The 23435-nt window shown below is 40.8% G+C and overlaps 1 protein-coding gene across 9 annotated transcripts in view; it reads right to left on the reverse strand.

The window, feature by feature from the left end:
* MAP3K4 (mitogen-activated protein kinase kinase kinase 4) overlaps positions 1-23435 on the reverse strand; it is a 112548-nt gene that overhangs the window by 10003 nt on the left and 79110 nt on the right. For 3 of the 9 annotated variants that reach the window (XM_067701582.1, XM_067701584.1, XM_067701591.1), the window contains 14 exons: positions 21768-21884; positions 20206-20305; positions 20022-20105; positions 18305-18571; positions 16797-16946; positions 14648-14809; positions 14023-14156; positions 13407-13485; positions 12511-12589; positions 9230-9326; positions 8273-8416; positions 4943-5043; positions 4180-4260; positions 973-1164 (listed from right to left, as the gene is read on the reverse strand). In XM_067701582.1, coding sequence (XP_067557683.1) covers positions 973-1164; positions 4180-4260; positions 4943-5043; positions 8273-8416; positions 9230-9326; positions 12511-12589; positions 13407-13485; positions 14023-14156; positions 14648-14809; positions 16797-16946; positions 18305-18571; positions 20022-20105; positions 20206-20305; positions 21768-21884 — 1787 coding nt within the window. The remainder of the gene's footprint in view (positions 1-972; positions 1165-4179; positions 4261-4942; positions 5044-8272; positions 8417-9229; positions 9327-12510; positions 12590-13406; positions 13486-14022; positions 14157-14647; positions 14810-16796; positions 16947-18304; positions 18572-20021; positions 20106-20205; positions 20306-21767; positions 21885-23435) is intronic. The other 6 variants (XM_067701585.1, XM_067701583.1, XM_067701590.1 and 3 more) reach the window with 3 other exon arrangements.

Genomic DNA, 23435 nt, shown 5'->3' on the forward strand with positions numbered 1-23435 from the left:
GACTGAAAACAAGAATTAATACAATTTATAAAGGACTTGATTCTTTTCAGTGTGTCTTCCCTGATAGCTCTACGAAAACTTCAATGTCCTGAGGCTCCCAGAGTCTTGTATTACAACTTTGTTTGCTTCTTCAGACCTAAATGCTCAACAGATAAATGCATTTATTTATTTTTAAATGAGAGTTTTGTTTTTTTTTAATTTATTTTTGGCTGCGTTGGGTCTTCATGGCTGCACGCGGACTTTCTCTAGTTACGGCGAGCGGGGGCTACTCTTCATTGCACTGCGCGGGCTTCTCTCGTTGCAAAGCACGGGCTTAGGTAAGCAGGCTTCAGAAGTTGTGGCACGCAGGCTCACTAGTTGTGGTACATGGGCTTAGTTGCTCCGCAGCATGTGGGATCTTCCCAGACCTGGGCTCAAACCTGTGTCCCCTGCATTGGCAGGTGGATTCTTAACCACTGTGCCACCAGGGAAGTCCAGATAAATGCATTTAAATGGGGGAAAGATCTGAAACATAATCATCTCCTTCTCTCACACAATCTTATCACTAGTTATTTTACAAGAAACTGTTTCACTTGGAAATTAATTGATGTTTTAGAAAAGACTGTCCCGTCTTAATTTGTATCCAGTCTCGCTTCAATAATAATCTTGTGGGAATAAGATAAAAAGAATACAAACTAGAACAAATGGGTAAAAGTTGCGTGGTTCTCCACTGGCAACTTCTGGAGTTACCAGGCAAAACCATTCCATTGAATGAACCACTGAAAACTCTCTTTCTAAAGTCTCTTTTGTATTGTTCTTAGAAAACACTTTACAAATGAAACAAAAACCAAACCCCTCTGCAAAAGATACAATGTATATTTGCCACCTCCCTAAGAGAAAAGGACCAACCATGTAAGATTTAACCTAAAGAAGTGTAACTATTGCTATTTCTAACAGAGACAATCTTTGTGTTATGTTCTTTAGTTTCCTTACCAATTTTGTTTCCTCTTTGCCACTTAAAGGTCACCTTCCTCAAGCCAACGTGCATAACATTGTCATAAGACTTAGGGGTATCACAAACTTGACCAATGATATTCTTTCTCCTCATTTCTCGATATCTCTTTTCTTCGAACAGTCGGACTGACTTCTGAATAGCTTCTATGGGTCCTTGCCTAGAAGCAGTATCTGCAGGGAGAAGTGCAAACTCAGTCGTCCCAACCACTATAATCAAGTCAATTTCCAGCAAATAATAATAAAAACAGAGCAACAGACATTAGCACTCCAGCACAGCATTATCTATTCAGATACACAGCAGGTGAATTAAAGTCCATCAAAACCTAGCAACTTCAGAGTATACCACCCACTACAGTAATATGCACATAAAACAGAAGCTACTCAGACACAATCAATGATTTCCTGTAGCAAGAGTGTTGGTTAGACTCTGCAGGAACCACCCGCCTGTCTCCTCTCTCCAATCCGCTCTCAGTGACCAGAATTCTCTTACTAAAACGTAAAATCGGATTGTGTTCTTTTCCCGCATAATTTATTTCACAGTTCATCATGACTTGTTTACCGGAAGTCCGAGGCCACTGTGCATGCAGGCTCCCTTCTCGGTTCCCTTCTCCTACAACCGGCTCTGGACCAGCCCAGCTGAAAAGCCTCTGTGGGTCACCCCAAACCGCTTCTCACCCCATCCCCTTGCTCACACTCTCCTGTCTTCTCGCTGTCAGAGCTCTGCAGAAGTACTACACCTCTTCCAGGAAGCGTCTCTGTTGGGAAGGAAATTAAGTTTTCCTTTTTCTAGAGTAAGGGCTCTGGAATCAGAATCCCTGGAATAAAACCCTGGCTTCACCATTTTCTAGGTGTTTGACAATCAGCAAGTTAGTTAACTTCTTTATACATCAAATTCCTAATCTGTGAAATGAAGGTAATAATATACCTCATTCAGAGATACTGTGAGAATTTAATGAAATCACGCACATAAAGCATTTAGCCCAGTGCCCGGAATATTAAAATATTTAGTAAATTTTAGCGATTATTATTATTATTCCTTATTTTCCCATCAAGCTATCTCTATTTCTCCAACATATTTTCTCATGATTTACAGTAAGAAATATCTTTTACACAAATAGATATCTAAAACGACAGTTTCGTGAAACACACTCTTTCTACATGTGACTAGGATTCTGTCCAGTTTTTTTGTTTGTTTGTTTGTTTGTTTGCGGTACGCGGGCCTCTCACTGTCGCGGCCTCTTCCGCTGCAGAACACAGGCTCCGGACGCGCAGGCTCAGCGGCCATGGCTCACGGGCCCAGCCGCTCCGCGGCATGTGGGATCCTCCCGGATCGGGGCATGAACCCACGTCCCGGCATCGGCAGGCGGACTCTCAACCACTGCGCCGCCAGGGAAGCCCTGTTTCTTTTTTAGTGCTGATTTTACAACCCACTAAAGGGTCAAAACCCATAATGTGAAAAGCACTGCTTTCTTTACACACATCTCCACTACCACATTTCTCATCCTGTCCCTAACGGGCCATCTGAGAGCCTGAATCTTCTGTCTAAGAGATCACTGAGGACTGTGACAGCTGAACGGTTACTTTGAGAAGAGAAGTTCCCAGAGCTTTATAACGGCCCAATTACAGTGTCTGACTACAATCATTTCTTAAAAACACGGATCCTTGTTTCCCTTACCTCAGTACATGACACATCGCGTCTATTCAGCATTGAATAAGATTTCATAGCTGTGAGGTCGTGGGCTCCACTGTCAAATATTTCTGGGAAAGGCCTATTTTTTTTTTAACAGTAAACATTTCTCAAGATTTCCCAGTCTTTAACATGTCAGTGTCAACTGTAACTCTCCCAAGAGTTCCCAAATTCACTTGACAACAAAGTATTTGTTTTGAAAATTATCACAAAGACCTGGTATCCGTGGGACCTACCAGTTATGTGAGAGCCCCTGGAGGGACCCTCTGCCCTGTCCCCAGGCTCAAGCCGAGGAAACCTCCGCCGAACTCGTAACCCTCCACCGCACCTAAGCTGCCCAGGCCTGTCCAATGTGGCATCACAGCTGTGTTTGCTTCCATGGCTTTTTTAAAATCCCCTTAGTCCAGCATCTTATTTTCCACTGTATCACTACAACGGCGTTCTAGCCCTTCTCCCTACCTTCCTCCCCAATTCAGGCGAGCAGGTTAAAGCTTCCTCAGTGTCCTCCTAACCCCACCCTCGCACTCCCTGAACGTAAGAGGCTTTCCAGCTCAAGAGGCTTCAGGGGCTGCCCACCATCGCTGGGTAAGGCCTTGATCACCTAGCCCATTGCTGAAGACTGGCCGTGATCAGGTCTCCCCTACCCTTTCAGTTCCACCTCCATTTACATCTACACTATCCAGGCCGGGCCGGGCCAGGCCAGGCCGGCTGGTCTGTTCTTCAGTCACTGGGCCTCCAGATGTGTTTCTCATTGGGTACTTCTCCTCTTGGCCTGAGGCAGACCTCTTTCCTTCAGGGGCCAGCCCAAGCCTCAGACCTCCCTGGAACCCCTCCTGACTGCTCCAGGCCCGGTGATGGCTCTTCTGCTGCTCAGTTTCACACTTTCCGAAGGGGAGCTGTGGTGGGAAGAGCCCGGCCTGAAGGCAGAAGGAGTGCAGTCTGGTCCCAGCTCTGACTTACGACGACCTCGGCCAAATTATCTAGCCCCTCAGAAACTTTTATCATTTACAGCAAGAGAACAGGTTCTATCCTGCCCATGACTCAACACTGCTGTGACGAAGAGTACGTGAGAGCGTCCTGTGCTAGACCACGGACTTTCCTGCTGTTTATTCTTCGGGTTCATACTGATGGACTGCTTTATAAGATGAATGCTTTCTCCAGCCTCTTAGCATAAGAAATACACGGCTACTCACTTCACAGATATTTATCATATTCCTACCATGTATAAAGAATTATGCTAAGGGCCCACCCAGGTGACATATAAAATGAACCATCGCACGGCTTAAAGAATGCAAAACTGAGTGAGACGTGTTCCTGCTCCAAAGGAGTTTGTAAGAAATAGGAAATGCACACAAACACATCAAAGTGATGTCAGAGTTCTAAAAAAGATCACAAAACATTAACGTAGACGGTCTAATAATTCACAAGCTAAAGCGTATTTCAGCTGAAACTGCTCACCTTATGCTTAAACGTGTTAAGTTCAACATTCTTTCTCTTACCCTTAGTCTGACTGATAAGTGTCCGAAGTTCCCAACTTCTTCGAGTTGACCCACTTGAATCACCTTTTGGATACGCTGGTTCTGCAGAAAGTATTTTTCCATACAAATTAAGACTTATAAAACAAATAAGCTTATTTAATTCAGAGCAAGACTGAAACAGTGCGTAGCGATGATTAGTTACCATCAACCTGTTATTCCTGGTGGTTACTTTCTCTTTGAGGTGAGTGTGAAAAGCTGTTTCTACAATCATTTACAGCAAATTTCACCAAGCTAAAAACTTGTTAATGGAGTTACAGGACTGTAACCACAAAAACTTTCCACAAGGAACAGACCTTAGAATACTGAGCAGAAACTGGATTCTTTGGGGCCCCCCTCCCGAGGCCCTGCCCAGGAGCCCAGCAGAGCTACCGCAGGAGCAACCATGTGGTTTCTGAGCAAAGACTCCTAGTTCTGCATTATAATAAAACTTCAGCATATCATCGACAAGCACAGTGCCAATTTATATTTTTAAAGTGAATAAGCGTGCTCAACAATTAAAATATCAGGAATAATAACTTTTTAAAATTATTTAGCAACAAAAAGAAAAAATGCAAATATAGCTAAAAAGACATTAAAAAGCCAATGTGTTCAGCACTAATCCTTCTCACAGGGCTCTGTCACTCCTTTACTTCGTTTCTTTTAAAAGGCCTTAACAGCAGAAGCTGGTGGACTGAGACAAACGGTTAGGCTGACTGGAGATGCAGGTGACACCTTACACACTCACCATCTCGCTCCTCGGTGGGGCTCGAGTGACGACTCAGGGACCTAAACTGCAATTCGGCCGCTATGGAAGCCAATCGATCATTCTCAGGGACGCTGGAACCCCTGTTTTAATATTTTTAAAAATTAAGCTATCAATTCAATGGAACTCAAAATGAATGATCTGTGAGATTCTTCCAGAGCAGTGATTCTAAACTGGGGGTAACTTCCCCTCCCAAGAACACCTGGCATCTAGTGGGTAAAGGACAACACAAAGGACAGTCCCAAACCAAGAATTATTCTCCCGAAGTAGCCGTGCTCCTACTGAGACACCTGTCCCTGGAGTTTGGAAGAACGCATGAGAACCTGACTGCATCCTATATCGTTTTATGTTAAAAACAGCAACAAAAATAAAAACAGTATTTACTGAAGTGTTACTGACATGTGCTGAAAGCGCCATCATTTAAGCCCAGGATGGATAAAAATTATGAGCCGAATCTGGCTAATATTTAAAATCATCACATTCTATTTAATGTACTTAATTCTATTTGAAGTGCTAAAATCATTACATGATTCAAAGAGCTCAAATCTCTTAACGAGCAAATGTAAGGGAATACCTAGCAATTTCTCAAGCAGTAGGCAAGCAAAAGTGCAGAAGAGCAGGAAGCTTAACATATAAAGGGCAAAGTGACTTTGCTGCTTTTCCAGAAAAAGTGTTCAGCAATCCAGAATGAATCCATAAAGATTAAATAAAGCCCAGAATTAAATAAGGGAAAGTGTTAAAATTATAATTCAAATCATCCAAAATAAATACAGTGTTAGTCTATTAACAAGTTTAGTGCATATTTTTTTAAAATGAATGATATAATGAAGTATGGTAGCATTTATGCTCTTTTTTATTATAGACTGAGTAGGTTTAAAGCAACATGGTCTACTGGACAGACATCCACAAATTATGAAGTATGCACTGCTTTGTTATTTCCCTAAACTCTCAAATCTGGTATAGTACTTGCTAAGTCTGAAGTGAGGGGGACACCTTCCACTGCCATTAGTTCATCAAAGAGTCTTGGCACTGTTTCCTGGAAAAACCACTGATGCTGAAGTGAAGAAACACATCCCACTCCTAAGCTGTGCCAAAGCCTGGGACCACGGAGAAGCCACTCAACATTTCTAGTTTCCTGATTTCCCAGAGAGAAGATTAGCCAATTCGACATCCTCACATTTTTGCCAGTGTAACAGGCAAGAAAACACACTTCGATGAAGTGATGCACGGGTGAACGTTTAACAACCAGTTGCAGGGGGAGCGGCAGGGTATAGACTTCAACAATTTCCGTGGCGTAACAACTGGCTTGCAGGATTCCTGAAAAATGAACAATCAGCTCTTGCAGACCAGTAAGAGGCAGCTCCAGCGAGGAGAACACTGCAAAAATGTTTTCTAAACAACGGTAAAATAACTGAAGCCCAGACTATTTCCTAAGTCAAACTGTATCGAATCAAAATATTTACCAGAAGCTGTGGGGCAAAGTACAATTTCACCGCGGCTGACGTATCTCTAAGACAGGCAAGGGCTGCACACACGCCTGCCGACGTCAGAAAGCGCAGGTACCACCCTGCCTCCTCACAGCCTGTTCACGGCCCAGGGCTGCTCGGAGACCCCGGCTGAGGGGCACGTGTGGCCCCTGCACAGGCGCGGGAGGCTGGGGCATGGGGTTAAGGCTGGAGGCGGCTGGGAGGCTGACAACCCGCGGCTCTGCACGCCCTCACGGCTCTGCTGTTCTGTACCTACGGCCACACACACCGCCAGGAAGGACAGATCACTTTATTCCTCTGTGAACAAAGGCCTTCAAGATGGCATGTTACAATGGAATTAAAATTTCTAAATCTCAAGGATTGTCCTAAAGCATAAACGAAGAGCACTTCTGAAATGCTGCTCAAAACATGCTGAGAAACTACGTAATGCAAAGCCTGGGGGACAAAACGCGGGGAGAGGCCGACTGCAGGTATTTTAACTTCTATACTCAAGTACATTCAACGCACACACCACCAACATATAAAAGCCTCAACCAGAGTTCACGAAACCTCCTGCTGGGGAGAAACTGCGTGTGAACCACAGTCCCGGCTGACTGTTCTCCTCAACTATGACTGCGTTTTAGGGCACATCGCTTCCCTTACTGCATTAAGAATAAAGACAGTTTCAACCCCCCGCAGGGACATGAAGCACATGTGGAAATGTCTGCCGTGAAATGTTCTAAACGTGAGAAGCAGAGGGTAAGTGGGAATCTGTTCAACGTTAATTGTTAATTTTTTTAGTGGACTGCTTAAGCTGTAAAGTACTTCAGCATTTTTTTAGGTTATAGACAGTTGTCGCTAAAAATTAGGAATATTAATTATTTTAGTGAATGAGAAAAATGGAACTATCTGTAGAAATTTTAGACTTATATACTGTCTAAAAATATTTTAGTCTATTTGAAATTCTAAAGGCATGTGTCATGTTTCTGCCAACATACTAGGATTTTTTCTTAGGAGCAGGATACAGAGCACTGAGTTCTCTCAAAATTGCATCTGTTTTGGTCAGTTTTGTTCGACTCTATCATCATCCTTATGGGAAGATGAGAATAGTGACGGTGCCCATTCTACCAGGCACAAGGGGGGAATTAAGAACCACCAAATGTCCTTTCTCCATTAAGCATGAGACCTTGATGAAATCCTCTACCCTCCCTGCCCCCCCCAAAAGAAAACCCAGCCAGAATGGGAAGAACTGCCACAGCCTCCGTACTTCTACAAAAGACTTCATGCCAGAGACTTAAATTTTTCCGGAGCCTGCCAGACATCTGACAGCTCTCTCCAGTAATGATCTAGTCTCCATATGAGATACAAACCACATGAACTCATTTTTCCACTACTATAAACCACTTCTAATCAACAACTGTATAAGTTAGGAAACCGAGTGAGAAAAGTAATCCTCTTAGAGAAACAAATCACCACCTAATGGTGTTACCTAGAAGTCACCTTTGAGCGACTCCTCAGAAACTCCTCAGGAAAGGCACTATTTGCCAACTCTCCTGTCAGTGGACCGGGTCCTGGGCCCTTCCCCTGACACTCTCTTCATGGTTATTATGAGCAGAGACTCTGGCCATTGTGGTTAACATTTGTGCCAAAGAAATGTAAACATCAGGCAGATTACCGACTTGTGCTGGAGCCTTGGGACCACGACCCCCCACGGAGGGCCCCTGAGCGTCACACACCGCGGGGAAGCAGGCCCCATGTGTCCCGGGACACATCCCCAAAGCTGAGCTCACGGCGGCCGCGCACCCGGGGGCGGGGGGAGGAGACGTGACGCTGGTCGGGAGACTACCTGGTCTCATGGGCACTGCTGATGGGTTTGGGCGGCGCAGAGTCGCTGCCGGAGGGGCCGGGGCGACCGCTGGCGGCGGTGGCAGTGACAGTGGCAGCGGCGGGGCTGCTGAGGCTCCGCGTGTCCGCAGGCACGCTCCGGGTGCTGGGAGGAGAAGAAGAGCTTCAGGAACACAGGTGAGACAGCGGATGGGCTCTCACGTGGTTTCCATTAAAAATAAAGTCGGGTGAGGAAGCCAAAAATAATTTTCAAATATAAAATGCAAACTGTTCTTTGAGATTCAGGTCTAGGTATGAAAAAGAAAAATAACTAATTTCGAACTAATTATTTTCAACAATAATTGTGGTCCTTTCCTAGCAAGTAATGTAAAAAAAAATAAACTTTTAAAAACTGATTATACAGGGGAGAAAAGATGCTCACTACTTCAAGATGCAGAAATGCCACCACATTCAAAGTAAGTATTTTGAATGTACTAGAGTTTCCGAACTCACTTTAGAATTTAAGTTGCTTCGTAGTTACATACACACATAAAAGTCAAGACTGGAAGGATCACTCCAGTTTTTTCTCCACTTTTAAAATGACATTTAGTTCCTTTTTTCAAATGTTTACCATGCTATGCACACTCAAATTTGTTTTCCTAAAGTTATTTTTCAAAGAAAGGAAAAGAAAGAATTATTCCAAAGCTGGAAAGCATTTAGTAGCTTGAGGTTATAAATAAGCTGAGAAACTAAGTTATCTTGAAAGGTGCAAGTCTGTTTTAAACTTGCAGGTCTTCTTTTGTAACTAAGGCACTGTGGTATGTCTTCAAGATAACGAAAATAAGAGCTTTTTAAAATGTATAAACAAGAACACAGAAAACAGTATTTGGTATCAGAGCAAGCATCAGCAGCTCTTGAGCGTCAGCACGCGCATCAGAGAAGAATCCAGAAAGCAAACAACTAGACAAGCACCAAATACCTGAATCCCTCTGGAGTTGGGATAATCAGATGCGGGTTAGGAGGGTCGCTATGGCATCGCGGTACCTTCACAGGACGGGGGCTGTTCCGATGAATGGCTGCCAGTGAAAAGAGCGACAAACGCAACTTGTTAAGGGGTCAGCAGAAAACTGGAAAACCAGGCAATTCAGTGGAAATGGGAGGTGGCTTATTTTTGCTGGTGATCAAAATAAAACCATTTATATAAGTAAGAAAATCGTACTACATACACAAATGCTGGGAAAATGTCACTTTTTGAAAGTTAATAAAATTATATTACACATTTTAGAGACAGATGAAAATGTGGTTTCTGTGGCATTTCTCCACTAAAAAGTTCCTTATGTTGTCTGAACTTTTAAAAAGATTCTGGTCAGGGGTGATACTTCAATAGGTTCTGAGTTGGGGAGAGGTCACTGTCATTTTCCTGAGTACTGGGAGTTTTATTTAATTCCTTTAAACCAAATCAGGAGGATGGACACTGGTTTAAATTGATTATTCTTTTCAGAACATGTTTTCTTCTCTTCTTCTTTTAAATATTCTGGTAGAAGGTAAATATGGATAAGATTTAAAACAAAATTTAAAACCTAGATAAAATTTTAACCAAAATTTAAAAAGAGACCTTACCTAGCAATTACAAAAATGCTGACAATTCTACTTCCCCAATGACTAAATGTAACTAGTCATGAATATGATATATTTTGTCTATTTCTCCCTAACATGTTTTCCTCTGATTTTTAACTTTGTTTTAACCCTCCCTAGTTTTTTTTTAAGTGTTATATTTTCTCTTCACGTTAATAATTTTAGTCTACATATATATGTTTTATTCTAAATATGTTTATCCTAAATGAAAACACTTCTTCATGGTTTTTGTTTACTTTTAATAACACTACATAGGAGAGAGAGGAGTACCAAAAACGCAGAGATCTGAAGGGAAAACTTGCAAAACAAAAATCAAGTAATTGTTATGAAGAAACCCTGGCAATTTGTACCTCTGGCTCATTATCTCAACTATCACAACCTTAAATGGAAGTAATTCAATAGGCAAATTCAAAGGCAAAAAGAAAAAACAAAAACGATTTGGTGAGAATGCTGATGTCTCTAATGCAGCAAACGTACTGAGAACTACTGAGTCCAAAATTACTACAAAATTTTCCCATGAAGGTATAAAAATAAAGACATTCTGTTAAAACACACACACCCAAGTATAACATTCTTCATTCATGAAACAGAACATTTCTTTTAAGAGTATGTGTATCTAACTGTTACAAAACTGTGCTACTTCATTGAAAAGAAAATCCAAATGGCCAATAAACATAAAATAGATGCTCAAATTTCACTAGTGGTGAACATTTATCATAAAGATGTTTTTCATGGCAAAACTAACCAAACAAATAAGGAAACGGTGGAAAGAATTGTATGTAGAATAACCACAATGGACACAATGTAGCCACTAAAGAGAATGAATTGGATCTGTACTTGTTGACATGGAGGGATTTCTACAATTGTCAGAGATTAATATCCAATGTGATCCAATTTTTATACAGTAAATGGCAGGAAAAAAAACAATGGCATCTGTGCTTGCGTGATTATATGGGCATAAAGGAAGGTGCAGTAGAATGCATCCGTGTAACTGTATGAGTATACAGAAAATACAGAAGGTTCTATACCAGACTCTTACCATCTGCTTACAATGACAGAGTGTCTATCTACCCATCCTTATGAGGGTAGAGCAGGGGGAGAGAAAGGAGTAAGCAGCAACGACGACAACAACATGCTCTCACTGTCATTAATTCCTCTTGTAAGGAAAGAGCACAAAACCAAATGATGACTCCTGCCATGTGTAGAACGCTACAATTTACAAAATGTCATTACAGTATTGAACCCTCATTAGCATCTGATTTTAAGCATTAGTAGGGGAGGCGCAAAGATGTTCAGTGAGCAGCCCCAGGTCACTCAACTGCCAGGCAACCTGGCTCTCCGTCCAGTGCAGTTTCACCATCCCAGTGGCTGAGAGGACGAAGGCCAAGTCGTGCCCACAGAGAGTGCTGCGAACCGACTGTCCCGCCCGCAGTGTGGGGCCAGGCAGAGTCAGCGGCTCACATGCTAGCAGTGACGACCTGTGGACTATGTGGGTATGAGGTTTTTTTCCCTTTGTAATATTTTTCTCCATGTATGTTTACTACATACGTTTTCTACGTTGTAATGTTTTTCTACAATGAAAATGATTCCTTATGTAATAAAATACTTCAAAGAAGTAATTTTTACTGAATTATTTATCATGTATTCTTAGAGAAATATTTTGGGAAATCAGAAACTCAAAGTATTTATGATAATACGCTTAATCAAAAGACTGATGAGAATATAGCACGCTTTATATAAAATGTTCAAATAGTTTTATAAATGATAACTTTCATTTCATAGCAGCCTTGGGAGAAAAAGAGGTATAAACTGGGTGAATTTTAAAGATTAAAGAAATCAAGCATTAAGACCTGGTCTACTAAACTTTCAGTAGCTAGCAAGTACCCTTTAAGATACAGCTGCTGCTCGATAAATTTACCATTCATCAATTATTTTCTTTTGTGTAAGTGACATGTTTAAGATTTCTAAGTTTTCATTTTTGGTTGTTTATTACATATAAATATAGTTTTGCTTTGGTTTACTATCTCAAGAATAGGGTAAGACAGCTGTTTTCTGATACATATTTTGTTTTAAAGTTTCAACATACACTGTAAAGCTACATATCGACTGGAACTGAAAACTGTAATTTAAGTATATTACAGCAGAACTTAACTGTTTTCTTTTTTTAAGTAACACCAAATAGGAATGGGGGGGAGCAATTAGGAATTTTCTACATTAGTGAGGAATGGGTACTTTGGAAAGCTGTGAAGAAAACAGACTCATTCTCCTTCAAAAGGTGAGAAAGGAAGGGCAGAACAATTATACTCACCCACCTGCAGCAAGAAAGGCCTTGCTTCTTACCAGACAACTATTTCTCTAAGTCTCTCCTACCCAGGGGAAAAGAATTTAGGGGGGAGAACAGAATGAGAGTGTTGGTGTAACAAGAAAAAACCTGTAGCTAACTAAATACTGTGGGCAAGCATAGACCACCTTGTGCTTGCATTTTAATCTTCCTGTTAAATTCATTGTCATTTTCCTGAATATTCTCAGAGAACCTCTATAGCATTTTAAATAACTGCAATGATGAGACAATGTGCTCACCCAAACCAGTAGGTTCTAGGAGAGACGCTCTAACTGGTTTCTTACCAAGGTACAAACCTGTAATAGGACTGTGTGGCTTTCCTATTACATGGCCAATGCATTCATTCATCAGGGCTTGTAAACTCTAGAAACCAAAGGAAATGGAAAAGGAAAAGAGAAAAAATGTACACTCAATTATATAAGTCGCACAAATTAGGCTTTCGGTATATTTAAAAGAAAACAGGCTATCCTTAAGTAAATATTTTCAAAGTTAGTTTAAAAGAAAATAGGTATAAACATAAATCGTACATAATTTAAGATAATATACAATTCCATTTTTTATCAGCTCCCCATAATGCCATGATGTACACAAGCGAAGGACTCCTGTAATCTCCTCTACTATTTGGAGGCTAAAATGAGTGAATTCACATTTGAAAAACATCTTTCTGATCTGATGGAATTTATCTGGATACTGGTGATAATACTTAACATTTGCCATTATGCTCTATAATGACGCACACTGGACTTGCCTGGCGGTCCAGTGGCTAAAACTCTGTGCTTCCACTGCAGCGGGCGTGGGTTCAACTCCTGGTTGGGGAACTAATATCCCGCGTGCTGCACGGCGACTAACACTGAAGTGAAACAGCTATTCCTTGCTCTTCATGGAGCTGCTAAAAAGCAGCGGCACTTTACAAAATACAAAACCGACACGTGTTTTGTAAGTGCCAGGCTGCACGAACAACCGTACACTGACGTGGTCAGCTGGACAACATTGTTATAAAAAGAGCACTGAACGTCCTACTCTGCTATTAGTGCTTTAACCTCTCGGCATTATCATGACAATTATGTGAAAATATTTCAGAACCGCTTTTAAATTAATAAAAAGATACACCATCAGAAATAGAGAGTGATCAACTTATTTGGGTTTTTTTTAAGGAAAAACACTTCAGAATATCCCATACCAGGAAGTCATCTTCTGGTAAAGCTGAAATGAAAGCAGGTTCAATGGCTTGCAGGAAGTCAAAACCTTGAGTTGCCCACCTGTCACGAGGAAAAGTTCAAGAGTCACAAAACCATCAAGCAAACACCATAGTCATTTTAGTCTATACAACCCTGAAAAGTAATCTGATTGGAAAATTACCATCTAGGACAAAACGCATTTGTGTCTCTGTCATCTGCCTCGTGTTGAGTAAGTTTACATCATGTTTTGAGAAAGACAAATAGCTTTTTAGTAAAGGAACAGGTTACCAATTTCTTTTCCATTTACACTAAATAAGAGGCATAAATTTCATGAAGGAGAAAAGAAGATTAGCAATCAGGAAGACCTGTCCAGGGAGAATGTGAACTGCTTAAAGATAACTCATTTTGGAACAATTACAAAAGAAAAAGTTTTCCAAGAGTTATGGGGGTTTCTATGTAAATAGGTTTGTTTTTTAAAAAAAGGAAGAAAAACACTGATCACCAAAGAGTTCAAAATGCTTTTTGTGTCATCTGCTCAGAAATCCCACATAAAACATAAGAATGAAGTATCAGCAACCCCACATGGCTCATGAAGGAGCCACCCTATGTGGTCATTACCTGGGTCTTGTCCCTCTACCACTCTCACATTTAGTCAGGACGTAATTCATCCATTTCCGGGCAAAGCTTATATACTTGTCTCCTATCTTCTGTCTAAACTCGCCAGACATCAAACGAACGACTTCTTTATGATACTGTAAGAAGGTTTCACGTATATCAAGATTAAGAAGAAAACCATTATACAAATACCTAAACACTATAATGCTGTTTAAATGCCATTTTTCTAAAAACGAAAAGCAAAAGCCAATGAACTTCACATATTCTAAAAAGAGTGTGAAGAGTTATAGAGAAAATAATGTCTTAAAATGCAATTTCACAAATGTCTTCCTCATAAGTTGAAATTAAGAATATGCTTTTATGATATTAAACATCTCTTAAAGAAGGTTTTTAAATGTAAGTGGATAGCTGTTAACACAAAATAAAAACTGAGTAAATATCTGACAGTTTAAAAGTAACCCAGCATTTCTGATATTCAACAGGGATGTAAGATGACATTCTTGACTAAGCTGTGATTACAATAATGAGATCATGAGATTTGCTGTACAAGATTCCTAATGCTTTCTGTAAGTAAGTTACAAAGCAATCGCAAAATTGTACTGTGTTTTTCCTCTTATTTTGTACCTACCTCGAACCCAAAATTGTACCCTTGAATCATGGCTTCTCGATAATACTGCTGCAACGTAGCAGATTCAGATTCATCAACTTCAGCGTCAAATTCTGAAGTGAACATGTGGTCCACTCGGTCAATGGCATCACTTATTCTGTTGCAAAGCTCTAATGCATCATTCTAAAGAATCCCAAACCACAATTAATCCGAAGTGAAACAAATCACACAATACTTACTGTATTTTAGAGGAAGATTTCTTTCATCATCACACAGACATTGACCATTGTAATATATTCCAGTCATATTTATTTTGGTTATTCAAAAGGAATGACCAAAAATAGAAAAAAAATTAGTATTTTCATTTTTATTTGTATTAGGTATTCTTAAAAACTTAAGAAATACAAGAGGAAAACAGTCCATTTAAAATATGATGCCTAATTACAAGGTGGTCTTTGAATAGATGCTTACAGCTTCGATATTCTGCCTATCAACCACCAGTTGTTTTCTCCCCTCGGTGGTTGCTCAAGTGTAAGTACGGTTTCAATTCCACAGAGTGAACTATGATTTCTAAATGACCTCCACAGTGTTATTAGTCGTACTGTCCTTCTTATCCCCCTGCTCAGGGGTTCTCAACCGAGACCAATGTTACCACCCCAGGGGACACTGGCAACGTCTGGAGATATTTCTGGTTGTCCAAACATGGGGTGGGGGGGTGTTGTGAAATCTACTGGCATCTACTGTGCAGAGGCCAGGGATGCTGCCAGACATCTTACAACACACAGGGTAGCTCCCCCAAACTAAGAATTATTGACTGACCTAAAATGTCACCAGTATGGGGGTTGAGAAACCCTGCCCTAGCTCAAGCTTTTTTCTCTTCCCTAATTAATAGTACAACAGCTCCAAACTGGGTCCCCTTTCCACCCACCCTTAAACACACACATATGTACACGTCTCTATCAGGTAGTTCCTCTACATAGTGTTCCAAAATATTCTTCCAAAATCTTTGACAATTCTCTGGGGCTTAGAAGATGACATCCAAAATCTCTCAACAGCCTGATTTTTGCCCACCTGATTTTACTAACCTCCTCTCTCACTACTTTCCACTGTATACACCAAGATCCAAGCAAATCAGACCGCCTGATATTCAGCGAGCCTTCTCATAACCCTGGTCCTCACACACCGATGCCCAAATGTTTCTCTTATTGGTCCCTTCCCAATTTGCATCTTCTGAAATACTCCCAAGCTGAAATGCCTCCATGGCAGCAATTCCCAGATGCTACTAGGAGGATCTAATCTCTCCCTCCTCTGTACTTTAGTGTGACAGTTTAGATCCTTAAGGCTACAAGTTCCTTAAGCTCAAGAATAATCAATATCTTATATAATTTTGTACTCTCCAGAATTCATTAACTCAAACTAAAAGAAAAAACAAAAGTCCCCTGCCCTGGTATCTGAGTGGGGTGACAATCTGTAAGAAAGAATGTTTATAGAAAAAAAAAAAAAGAAAGAAAGAATGTTTATAGATAAATAAGACAAATCAGATTGACAAAAGGAAAACAAACGTTTATCAAAACTACTTGTAATTTCAAGAAGTCCTTCTTCTTCAAGAAGTCAAGCCTTAATGTGACTGAGAAGACTGATGGGCTGCGGGAAAGTGTGCATGAGACCAAGACTGATAAATGGAGTGCAAAATAGGAAGCGGGTGAAAATGGGAAATAATGGCAGAGAAGGCAAGGCTCTGCCTTGTCATGAACCTGAAGGCCTTTCTGCCTGTCTGCAACTAGCTTTCTCAATTAATTTGACTGAATGAAAGAATAACTCACTCTTCTTTTAAATTACACATTTTTGACTTAGGTGCCTCTAGTAAGTACTGGTAATTGCTAAAGGAGAAATAAACTTGGATTAGGAACGAGGAGATCTAAAAGGCCAATCCCAACCGACCACGGGACCATTAAGAAGTCATGTGACGATTCAAATTTTTAGCCTCTCCAATTCTAATGTTACACAGTTCCAAGAAAGATCCAAGAAATTTTTAACTTAAGACACATGGGAAAACGGAAGAGAGGGAGAGTGGGGAGGACACTGTAAGAGTTCAAGTCCCTGGAGTGACTTAAATTATAACAAACTGATTCTTCCCTAGCATTACACCAAACGTAAATAAATTAGTTACCTTCAGCTGCTGCAAAGCTCTGGCGATGACGGGCTGACTGGATGTCTGCTCCTGGCGTAGAGTCATGAGTCCTTCAGTGGACTGCTGGAAAGTTTTTCTATGAATTATGAGATGCGCAGACTCCATGACAACTAGTAAAAGATTATCCACCTGGGAGGAAAAGCAAGCACAGGGCTTAAACACAGACCCACTTAGTTTTCCACTCTAGTTCAACCCCCAGTCTCAAAACAAGACCAACCTCAGGGCCACCAGGCCAGCAACCATCTGATCAGAAAGTAGTTGTCAAGCATAGCTGCTCCCATGGAGCAGCACACTGCAGGGGGCACTGACGGTTCTGATCTCCAGCGCAATGGGGAGGAGTCCCACGGAATTATGTGGGCATGAAGTCTTTGAAGTATGCTAGAACTCCAAGAGATTCATTACTCCTGGAGCAGAGTGTGTGTTTGTGTGTGTGTTGAAGCAGCATGTGGAGATAGAAAATGCAGGAATAAGAGTGGGATGAGATGAGGGGCCTTGCATGAAACAGAAACCAAGACTTTATTATTTGTCTTCCTGAAGTGATGGTCATTGCAGTATTTTGAGTAGACCTGTGATGAGATGTATGAATTATAAGGATCATTCTGGAAGTACCAAAACAAGCGAACAAATACAGAACTGGAGGGAGGGAAGGCGAGGGTTGAAGCAAGGAGGGCCCTGCAACAGTCCAGGAAAGGGGTGATAAGGTCTGACCACGGCAGCTGCTCTGGGGATGCAGAGAAAGGCTCGTTTACTAGAAAGGCTTCGGTGCTGGGCTAGTGACTAAGTGGAAGTGGGGGGAGGCTGAAATTATATGAACTGTCACATCCTGGTTTAAACAACTGAGTGGACAGAGCACCAGTCACTGAGACAGGGAATACAAGAGAGAAGGCAGATTCGTAGAGCTGAGGGGACAGTTGGTCAGGGCGCCCAGCTCTGGTCTGGCTGAGTTCGAGGTGCACATGTGCACTCACCACCGCTGTTCCAGAGCTGAACACAGAGGCATGAGGAGGCTTCTTACAGTTTGAATTACTGAGTTACACAGATTGTCATGGGATCCCTGTTAGGTAGGCAGGTGAAAACCTTGACTACAAAAATGAAAACTTAAGTAGCCAGCAAATCAGAGTACTCGGAGAACTGGGATTTCTGCAACTACAAGTTAAAGGAGTAGATAACTCCTTTCAGGTCAGGGGTGGTTGGATCTAACTACACACATGGCTGGAGTAAGGAAAGATATAAATAAAACTTTTCAAATATTTTGGTATAATTGAACATACTTAAAGAATTTGCCCGAATATTTTAGTACAATAATGCTACAAAACTATCTATCAACACATCAAGGTCTATTTTGGGGAAGTGGATACTTGAGACTGCTTAAACCAATCATTCACGAGCTGCTAACAATTCCTTTTTCCTAAAAGTATTTTAAGTAAGCAATACTGCTTCCAGGCAGGGTGGGGAACGGTGGGGCAGGGACTGGGAGTGAGACAGACCTGCATGCTTCTCAAGGTATCGACAGTCTCCACCTGAGGCACAATTTTGACAGGCTGTGCCTCCCACGTGGCCCAGCTGCCATCTGAGTCCTGAGTGCGGTCACTATGTTTCGTTAGAAGCAGATAGGCGTCAATTAGTAGTTCGTATGAGTCTTTCGAGCAGTCCTTTCCTGCGGCTGCATTGAGTAACTGCAAAATAATACTCTTCTCCTCAGCAAGGGTGTCTGGAACAAACACCTGCAAGTTTTCTAAGCCAGGAATTTGTACCTGGAAAAGAAACAATCCAAAATCTTGAATTAAAGAACATAGTATATTATAGAAATGTTATTTAAAAAACAAAACAAAAAAAACCTAGAAAAAGTCAAGTGGGTTTGGGCAAGGAGATGTGGGAAAGGCATTAATTAGAGCTATGAAGGGAACGGCAAGTCCCGTCGTCCCTGGGCATCCACAGAGGCCTGGTTCCGGGACCCCCTCGGATACCAAAATCTGTGGATGCTCGAGTCCCTTATATCAAGTGGCGTAGTATTTGCACGTAACCTATACACAACCTCCCGTATACTTCAAATCATCTCTGGATTACTTATGATACCAAATACAATGTGAATGCTAGGTAAACAGTTGCCAGCATGTTGCAAATTCAAGTTTTGCTTTTTGAAACTTTCAGGAATGTTTTTTTCCTAACTATTTTCAATTTGCAGTTAGTTGAATCAGCGACTGCAGAACCCGCAGATACGGAGAGCCGACTGTAACTCAGTTCAGTGTGACTGGAGGAGGGAGAGTGTGACTATACTGGGGGAGAGGCTTGGTAAAGTTTCTCCTCATACAAGGAATCCTCCAATCTCTTTATTTTCAACAACAAAGAGAACACTCATCAGGGGAAGAATGTCAGCCTGAAACAACCTCAGTGAATGCCACTGCAGTGCAGTTTTTATGCAAAACTGCTCCCGCAGAGCAACGCCCTGCAGTGGGCACTGGTGACTAGGGTCTTCGGCACCAGGAGCAGAATCCCAGGGGAGCATAGGCCGCACGACATCTTTGAAAGAGAAAGTCACCTGACTCAGTGAAAGGCAAAAGATGTTAATACAGATCCACTAATTATCCTTGACAGGGGCACCGTAAATAGCCTTTTAAAGATCACTGGAACAAGGTGCATATGTGATTACGTTGTGCGAGTCACACATAAACACATGTGGGATATAACTTCCCGTGACATCATACACATATTCTGAAAGTACTAAGCTCAAACAGCTTAAATGGGAGCAAACATGGTGACTCAAAAAGTGGGTCTAGTGATGGCCAGGACACTGACGTGTCAAAACGTGGGTCTAGTGATGGCCAGGACACTGACGTCAAAGATTCACGTAGAAAATCTGAATTGTTTCAGGAAATGTGAGGGTGAAAAAGCAATTACTTAAAAGCAACACATGACTTTATAGACATTATTTTAAATATATATGTGTAACTAATTTGATAAATTATATTGTATGAGTAAATGTTTGGGGTTTTTCTTCTGTATTCTTAAAACAAGTTAGTAAGTCAAGTATGAAAAACTTTTTCTAATTGTTGCATTGGGAAATTTTGGAACAGCCTTAAAATTGGGGTCCACATATGGACTGCAAAGCCTAAAATATTTACTCTCTAGACCTTTAAGAAAAAGTCTGTCTGTTTTAGAGTAAAGTAAGAAAGGTAAAATAATTATGCCACCTTAAATACATACCTTAACGTACTGTTTTGATTTCAGGACATCCAGAAGGTCTCTAACTGGGGCTGAAAGTATGAACTCTGCAGCTATTTCCAGGTCCTAGGATCACAGTTACAAAGAAACTTCTTTAGGGTTAGCTTTTTAAAAAATAAAAGAAAAATAAGAAAAAAATAATAACTAATCAGGATTGCTAACTCACCTTTCTCAGCATTTTAGCAAATCCAAGTGCTTTGGAGGCTCTTTCTCTAGCCTCGTGAAAGAGCTCCTTCAGTGCTCGACTGATCTCTATAACAGATCTCCTGCCAAGTTGATTGAAATCCAGTTAGAATACATTACGGTATGCCAAGAAATACACAATACAGATGAAGCAAATTCCAAATCACGTTAATAAAGAACGAAGATTTTAGAAGCTAGCAATTGTTGGGAATGGATTCAAAATATTCAGAACCTTGCTCCCCACAGCCTTCTAGAAAGTACTTGTATTTTTTAAATAAGGAAGGCACACTTAACCTCCAAACAGGAGTATGCTCAATCTTCTAAAGGCTTCATTAGGATAATTCTTGGAGTTTGAAATAAGTTCTTGACTCCCAGCTCATAATCTAACTAAAAAGGAATATATGTATATAATAGTAGTGAACCAGCAAACGTGTAACAACCTGCTCCCCCCAAGATATTGTCTTGTGTGGTGTTTGCCAATTTTCATGGTGGGAATACTCCCATCACAGCTGTTTTCAATCCACCAACAGGACATCACTGAGCTATGACTCGGGAAGGGATGTGCACAAGGCCCGTGGCCTCTCTGCAGCCAGGACAAGTCAGCCCCACAAATCACTGCACGTGGACCCACGTCTAGATCCATCCCTAGTAAACAATCAGGGCATTATCAGACCCATTCTCTACTTCACCATCTTAATTCTTGAATTCTCGTATTTTGAATCTTCCATGTTTGCGTTCAAAATTGCAAGACCTTCTACAAACTAATTCACCCCATTTCTCAGCTATTAGGTATTTTACCAGGTGAGAGCCTATGTGGTCATTTCTTTCTCTAATCCTGGCATAAAGACATCCCAGTGTTCTGAAACCCAAAAATGTGTTTTTTTATCAAATTTTGGAAAGTGAGAGAAAACATCTCTAGAGAAGTTAGTTCTGTCTGAGCACTTCCTAATGTTGACTCATAGGATATTGCTGATAACTGGCCACTAAATAGCTATATGAGTATTACATATGCCACAAAAACAGCACTTTAACATGGTTCATCCTCAATGCCATCTGCATAGAATTGGAGGAAATGCAGTAGGTGTGCAAGCCATGGTTTCGGGTTCTCAAGCTTAAAGTTCAACAGAAGGGATAAGCTTAGTATAAAAACAATAAAAATGTACCAAATATCAATTAAATGTATTCATGGACTGCTACAGAGTCTTTAAAGGACAGAAACAATTATTTAATTAAAGACATTCCAGAACATGTGAACGAATTCTACCCTACTCATTTTTAGTCAACTTAAATAACATTTTCTCGAAGGACATTGTTTTTATTAGGCTAAATAAAAGTCACCTTCAAAGACAATTTTACATAAAACCATAACTAAGGGATCATATAAAAAGACAATACAGTAGTAAGAAATAAATCCCTTTATGTCTACTACCCAAGTTCTTCAAGTTTAACATGATTTGGTTTCAACAAGGCTCATTTCAGGCTCATTACCAAGAATAAAACTACATGAAATAAAAAATGGGAGAGGAAAGAAAATGCAACTTCAACCTTATTTCATCTGAAGCACTACTATCATCGGCACTGGTCCAAAACTCTGCACAGCTCTCCTGTAAGCCAGATTCTAGAAAACTTCCTGTAGATTTCAGCAGCATTCCTGCAATGTCACTAAGGGAACAAAAACAACAAAAGTAAACCAGAGAAGAAAAACTGCCCTCACTCATTCTAATTCTTGAACGAGAAACTCAAAGATTCAGCTATTATTTTAGTAGTTTAAAAATCAATGACAGTGAGAATTTTCTTTTAATATAAAATCACGATTAATGTGAAACAAGTAGAAATCTCTATTATGGAATGTATGTACCTTTGTTCAACAACCAGTTTTTCATTATAAACCTTAAAATCTTAAATTACATTCACAGTAGCTATGTAATTATCACACAAATGTTATTTTCGTCTTAAACACATGTTCAAAATGGTGTAAAATGGCCTCAAACATATATCTACAACGAGATATTTTTTAAAAGCTTAATGAACTAAACGATGGCGTAAGAAATAAAGTGAGGTCCTTAAATGCAATTGTTCTTAAAAACTTCCCTCACAGCTTTCATAGTCAATAAACATGAACGACTCTAATCAGCTGATGCTTCTCATCAAGTATACAATCTAAATACTAGGGTTAAAATGCAAACCCAAGCATATAAAATCCATCTAAATGAGTTTAGTAAAAACTCAACAGCAGCTTACTGGCTTCTATGATGAAAAGGAGCTTATAACCTAGTAAAACAGAGCAGGTAAGTCTACAACCAACATCGGATGGGGCAGACGGTAACTGCTACGGGAGCTGTCTGAGGAGCGAGATCAAACCCAGCTGAAGGTATGAGTTCAATGGGCCTTGCAGGCAATGCAGAACTGTAGCAACTACAACAGTGGGAAGAGTGGCTCCGACAAGAAGAGAATGGAGGAGGGGGAAGGAAAGTCCAGGAAGAACAATAAATATGACCAAAGGGCATGATGATGTGTTAAGCAAGAGGCATGTTTGTGAAAAGAAACTGTCAACCTGGAAAGAGCAGAGGAGGGGGAAATGAGACCAGGAAGGTAACTGGGCCGTGCTGTGGAAGGCCCTGGATGTCATGTAACTGTGTGAGTGTCCTTCGGTAGGCAAAGAGGGTGGGCTTTAAAAATAACCGAGTGGGAAAATGTCCTGATTGGAAACATGCTTTTAAGAGCAGTAGTATACAAGGATATTCAGGATCAATTTATTCAACAAATATTCAGTATCTGTTATGGAGTAAGCAGTACTGAACAAAACAGATAAAATCCCTCCAGTGAATGGAGAAAAATAAATAAATAAAATTTAAAAATATATATATATAGTATTTCAGATACTGATAAGTTCTATGGAGAGAAATAAAATAGGGAAGAAAGCTAAGGTGTACTTGCAGGTAGGAATTTCAACTTTTAATATGCAGAAGGTAACACGTGGCCAAAGACCTATAGGAAGTGGGGAAATGAGTCATGGAAATAACTGGTGAAGAGCAGTCCCAGTAGAGGGACCAGCAAGTGCAAAGAGCCTGAGGACCGAGCAGGCCCAGCCTACGAAAAACAGGAAGGAATCGCCTGTGGCTGCAGAGTAAGCACAGGAGAACCTAGGAGGTGAGGACAAAGATTAACTGAAAAGTCAGACTGTACCAGGCCTTATGGGCCATTGTTTAGGCA

This window comes from Pseudorca crassidens, chromosome 13 (assembly GCF_039906515.1).
Source record: "Pseudorca crassidens isolate mPseCra1 chromosome 13, mPseCra1.hap1, whole genome shotgun sequence".
In the NCBI taxonomy this organism is placed as follows: Eukaryota; Metazoa; Chordata; class Mammalia; order Artiodactyla; family Delphinidae; genus Pseudorca; species Pseudorca crassidens.